Genomic DNA, 6340 nt, shown 5'->3' on the forward strand with positions numbered 1-6340 from the left:
TTTATTGTTTATGAGGTATTTCTTCATTTTCTTTTTTAAAAGAAAAGACACGTACAAAGATAATGGATCAGTTATATTTACTATAAATTTCTTTCATTTAATATTTAAATTATTTACTTAAATAATTTAAGATATGTTATATTGTTAGTGAAGTTAGAAGGTAGGAGAATAAATTTTAATACCACTAAAGTAATTCTTATAACTTTAATGTGTGCGTAATTTATAATTTAATAATTATCATATTAAATATATTTACATTAAAATTACTATACAAATTATTTTAGTCATTATTAAATTAAAATAAATTATTATTTTTGTATTTGATTTATATATAACATAAAGTATACATCATATTTTAAAGTTAATGAATAATTGAATTATACCGATCGAATAATTATTATTAGAAAAAATTTGTAGTCTTTGAACAAATTTCTTTCTACTTAAAAACAGGTTTCTTTTTACTTAAAAGTTTAAAAGTATAGTAATTCAAATGTCACTATATCCATTTAACCTATGCAATTTGACAATTAATATTATTTATTCGTAGATAACAATTTGTGTGCAATAATTTCTCCTTCAATAATTGTTTTGGTTGAAATCAAATTCGTGATCTTAATTTTACTATCTTTTGTGCATCTAAAATCATCCAATCCAATTAAAATTTAATTATTATTGTAATATTAATCTTTGGTAAAGGAAGAGATGAATTGCGAGGACTGTTTTTGAAATATTATAAAATTAGATTTAGGACTGTTATAATTTTTTAAATTATGATAATGGCTTGAATCCTCAGAATCTTGGTTACGTGGAGTGTGCAATTTAACTGTCCAAATAAACTAACCTTATAAATGGATCTAAATTACCCCGAGCAAGCCAAATTAGAAAGAGTTATTTAAATTACATTGGATAATCATTTGATATTCATTTAGTCGCCAGTCTATTTAATTTACAGACTATGTTAAATTAAAAATAAAAAAAGGTGATTTAAATTAAAGCGAGTCATCTTGTATCGTTCATTTAGCATGCAGTCTGTTTAACTCGATCTAAATAGATTTCAATCGAATTGATTAACTCAGTTTATAAAAATAATAACATAAATTTTAAAAATAAATTTATTATAATAAAATTTTAACAATTCATAATCTATAAGTTCCAAATTCGGGAAAAGAACCCCAGAGCTCCAAGGTGGGGAAATGAAAAAAATGAATTATCCTAGATAGAGATACTGCTAAGTAGAGTCAACAATGCTATCTTTCAACTTGCATTTACAGGTAAAAGAACACATTAATATTTCTTTTATTAAGGAAAAAAACTAACACAACAAGCAGGTTGTGACACATCCTTAAAAGGCCCAAGCACCAACAAAGAAACGAAAAGATATACCCGAAAACAAAATTACGATACACTAATGTTAATATTCCCAAGTCATGTACTAACACCAGATGAAGCAAGGTCCCGGTCATTCATGAGATCTGGTAAATCATCACTCAGTTAATCATCTGCGAGGGAGATCCTATCTGCAGCTCTGTAAATAGTGCATCTGATTCATAATAAAATTGAGATTCTTTGACTAAGCAGCAAGGACAATGATGACGATTAGAAGCACGATCCCAAATATCACCAAAAGCAAGCACGTCTACATAAAAAAACAAACAAGTGTTTCACAAAGAAAAATAAACGAAGATTTAAAAGGACAAAGAATAGGTGGGATCAAAGGACAAGACACTGTATCCATTATTCATAATTAGAAATTGAACCTGAGGAAATTGTTACATGATTAATCATTCACCACCATGCCATAACCCAGCCCCCTAAAACAAATCCCTATCTCAGCAGGAAGAAAAATGGTATCCACTATGGAAACAGAAAACCATCCAAGAGGCGACCAAAGCCCAAAATATTGACTTAAAATGTGTAAAACAAGGCCTCTGTCATTCTTATAAATATGAATCACATATTCTGTAGCCTTTCGAAAGTTCAAGCTGAAGTTATGAAGGCTTCAATTCATTTAGCCCCCAAAACATCTATATCTCTGTTCAAGAAATTCTGCATCTAAATTTATGTGATGAGCACAAAGGGGATCTAAACCCAAAAACCCAATAATAAATAAGAGACACTATACATTACCAAAGATGAATTTGATCTTTGCGTCTTTGATGCTTTGGCAAGTTGAGATTTTGCTCGTGCAGTTGCTTCATGAGAATTCTCAATATTGGTGCCAATATCATCTACAGAAGTGGAAATGTTTTACATCAAATAACGTAATCAAGTCTAGAGATTAAAAATATACTTAATACAGGAATATGTCCACTTAGAAAAGCGAATGAGCGAAAAAGGAAGTTACCAATTATTGCTCCTTGCTCATGGACAAGAACGGCAAGATCTTTGAAAATCTCATTCACTTCACCAATTTGCTGATGGATTTCTTGAATGCCTTGCTCTCTTTCCTCAATGATAGCCTCATTGAATGCAATCTCATTATCTAAGAATAACACTTCCTGTCTGTGTGGCATCAATAATACAAGAGCTTAGAAAATAAAATAATGCAAATGGTCAAACTTGAAAAGTAGTGTGTTCAAATATTACAAATTCATGTTCAGTTATTTTTTTATCGAACATAGGGCAGACCGGCCCATAATCAAATCACCAAATCCTTTTGCCACACCAAGGGAAAAACAGATGACACTATTTAGTATCAATGCCATTACAGATGAAACGTGAAATTAGTTGAATTTGAAAAGCAACCTTCAGCTAACTAATTTGGTGTTAAGTTTTAATTAAATCAAATGATGAGCGGATCTTGCCAGTTATAATGTTGCAATTTATCCAATATCGATTGTAGAAGTAGCGCTCTTAATCTTTTAAGAAACAACAATAATCTCATGAAAATAAATCTGCGAATCATTCGTTCACTATAAATGAGAGAAATCACCTCCTAGATTCCACAAGAAGGGCCCGCTGTTCTGGAGTCTTATCAGAACTAATGGCTACTTCGCCAGCTGTATAGCTGCAAACAGGAAGGAAAGTCCATATCATTAGCATTCTACGAATAGGTAATAAAGATTAGAAACAACAACAAACAGCTAACTAAAGAAACACAACTGTTCACCAAAAGAAACCTTTTAGTTCATTGTTCGAAACGTTCAAGCAATAAAGTTGCTTCTATATACAAGTCACGTACACAGACACAAGCAGCATCTTGCCTCATTCACAGTTAAACTCCATCTACGAAAACAGTTATGCGCATAATTTTCAGTCAAACAGTACCCTCCTATAGAGAGGGAGAATAGTGTGCCAAAATAGATGATTACAAAATGGAAAGAAAATAGATCTTCCTATGATCCTATCAGAGAAGTAAAGGCCGGTTCTCTAATTTACATAATATTTACGCTTAATCTAAGCAAACAGAATATTTTACTTACAGCAATAAAACCAAATCAATACCAAATCAATAATATTTATTGACATATTATAACATATACTGGCTGATTTAAACAATCCAACAACAGTTTATTATACCTGGATGGAAGAACTGCTTGTGGAACAAAAGGTGTGTAAGCTGTTTCCCTCTCAGCTGAAAGACGCTGAGCCTTCTGAAACTCTTTCAACACCGCCTGAAAATCTTTTGCAAGCTTAGCATCTGCTATCTTCTTATTCGCCTGCAAATATAAACAGGACATTGAACGCCACTTCTTCTTCCCTCAAGGAAAAAAAAAAAAAAAAAACTCAACATCACACCGCCAAGAATTCATTACATAATAAACTCTCAAAAATAACACATGCATCCACTCAAAAATAAATCCCAAAACTCCTTTAATCTTGACCGCGTTATATAAAAGTGCCAGCTCAGCAACAAACTCAGTAGTTTACAAAGAAGCTTATTCATTACAGAATCTGATCAAGACAAAAACAAGTCTAAGACGCTTTGCATGTTGAATTAAAGTAGAAGGCATTACATTAACTTCAGCATTGTGATCGATCTCACTAGCTTGCTTAAGTTTATTCGACGTATCCTTCACCAGTTGTCCAATGTGCAGTCTTGTCTTATGCCTGCAAGATGCTAACACGCGTCAGCCACATCACCGTAACAGAAACAAAGCTCAATCCAATCGCTATCTTAAACGACAAGAAATTCGCAATCGGATCAATCCAAACAACAAAAAATCGAGGAAGATAGATAGAAAGAGAGAGTGAAGATACGATGATGATGATCTTACAACTTCTCGCGGAGTTCGGGCGTGTCCTTGGGGGTTCCGAGCGTGTTGACGAGTCGCTGGAACGTGGAGACGGCGGTGTTGATCTGAAATATGCCGGAAGCCACCGCTTGCGTAGGGTCCTGTTTGCCGTTGCGCCGGGAAGCGAAAGGCCGTCCAGCCTCGATGTCCTGAAAGCTCATTTTTCTATGATTAATTAACTAAAAAACTGTGCGTAACCCTAAGTTTTCTTTTTTCCGTTCGAGGAGAAGATTCTGGAATTGGAAAGAGAAGTAAGGTTAGTGTTTGGGTACGTGGATTGGGGAATGTGGCGAATTTAGATGCTCTGAGATTTGATGTTTGCAATGATGAAAATTGTTAACGCTATTTAGAGGGTTGAAGAAGAATGTTTGTTGATGATGATGAGTGAGTGAGGTTTCTTCGGTATAAATTAAAATAGAAAAATGATACTTTGAAACCCCAAACTTACCACTTTCATTACCACTTTCATAGGTTACAAGTTAATTAGTCTTGAGTTATAAGTTAATTTTAAGGTGGTAAAAAAAGTGATAAATTTGGGGTGTCAACCTATCATTACCCATTAAAATATGGAACTCTTGGTTGTAATTCCCTATCGGCACGTCCACGTGGACCCACAAGACACGTGTTCCTTCCAGCGGAGCAGATAATATAATACCATGAGGACTTTTCTGCTCTCGTTATTTTAATCAGCCATGCGGTCAAATAAATCTTGTTTTTTTGTATGACTAAGTTTTATAATAAATAAATAATATTATACGATTATTTAATGACTAAGTTCAGATTTTAATAAGTTTTTATTAGTTGACAAATATTTACTTTATACGATTAAATTATAATCTATAAATGTTTTAAAATACAGGAAGTATACTATAAAATACGATTTGTAATAAATTCACATTTTCAGTATATGTTAGAACATTAATGTGTGTATTACAATAAGAAAAATAAAATAAATAAGTATTTCTAAACTGGATTTATTACGGTACAATAAAAATTAGCATATGTTAGAACATTAATGTCTGTATTACAATAAGAAAAAAAACTAAAATAAATAAGTATTTCTAAACGGGAATTATTACGGTACAATAAAAATTAGTAAATAAAGAATTCAAATTTAAGAGTTAATCATTTGAAAAGAATATTGAGTTAAACAGATTTAAAGTGTGTGACCAAACTTTTTCATTAGTTTAAATTCTATGTTCACCTATCTTTCTTTAACTTTATAAAAAGATATACAACACACTAAATAAACTCAATTTATTATAGTTCTTTTAATTGTGACAAACTTTTTTTATATCAGACCTACTTGTAGTGGTCGAAATAAATTTATCATATCAAACTTTGACGTAAATTTATATTGTGTGTTTCTTGTGCGACTTAGATTTACATGTTCTGCGATAATATTGGACATGATGTAAAAAATCTATAATAACTATTATATGTATTCTGCGATAATATAGGATATGATGTAAAAAATCTATAACAACTATTGTATTTGTTGTGTTAATAATACTTTTAATAAAATATTACTTAAAATATAAAAAAAATGCTGAAAATAAATACAAGAATTTTAGATAAGATTGAATAAAATAGTGAATAATTATAAAAATAGAAGATATATAATGAAAGATAGATTCACATAATGAAAGCTTTACGATTATAAAACACTATTTCCACATGGTCTATAAGACGCTAATCTAAAGCATAAATGGTTTCAAGCAGTAATAAGTGTAAAACGTGTGTTGACTTTCTACGTATATAGCTTCACATGAGACTTTTATTTATTGATACTAAATAAGAGTATTATACAGACTAAAGTACATATTTTGTGGTCATATGAGATATTAATAGTCTTTTAACTACTGAAAATTGATATTTCACTGAGTTTGTTATACTTCAAAGTATTCTCAATATTGAATATCCTTTCTTTGTTTCGAAAACAATAATTTTAATTTAAAAAAAAATATTCATGGACATTAAGAAAGTGATTAAAAAAGTGCGTCAACACTTAATGTATGTTTAGAAAGAGTAAAAATGATAAACTCGTAATGTAATAAGATGAAAGAGGTAAAAAAAAAATATAAATATATAATAGGTGTAGGTAA

General features: G+C 30.8%; 1 protein-coding gene across 2 annotated transcripts; it reads right to left on the reverse strand.

The window, feature by feature from the left end:
* Positions 1-1233: 1233 nt before the first annotated feature.
* Positions 1234-4630, reverse strand: LOC114168474 (syntaxin-22). Of its 2 annotated transcripts, none has more exons than XM_028053315.1 (7): positions 4218-4630; positions 3957-4050; positions 3520-3695; positions 2933-3007; positions 2345-2502; positions 2128-2228; positions 1234-1636 (listed from the first exon to the last, which is right to left on the reverse strand). In XM_028053315.1, exons 1-7 carry the CDS (start codon positions 4394-4396, stop codon positions 1571-1573), a joined length of 849 nt encoding a protein of 282 aa, XP_027909116.1. In that variant the 5' UTR covers positions 4397-4630; the 3' UTR covers positions 1234-1570. The 2 variants fall into 2 exon arrangements, with proteins under 2 accessions (XP_027909116.1, XP_027909121.1); XM_028053320.1 differs by having other exon boundaries at positions 3520-3659; positions 4218-4627.
* Positions 4631-6340: the final 1710 nt, after the last annotated feature.

The sequence above is a fragment of the Vigna unguiculata genome, chromosome 2 (assembly GCF_004118075.2).
Source record: "Vigna unguiculata cultivar IT97K-499-35 chromosome 2, ASM411807v1, whole genome shotgun sequence".
NCBI lineage: Eukaryota > Viridiplantae > Streptophyta > Magnoliopsida > Fabales > Fabaceae > Vigna > Vigna unguiculata.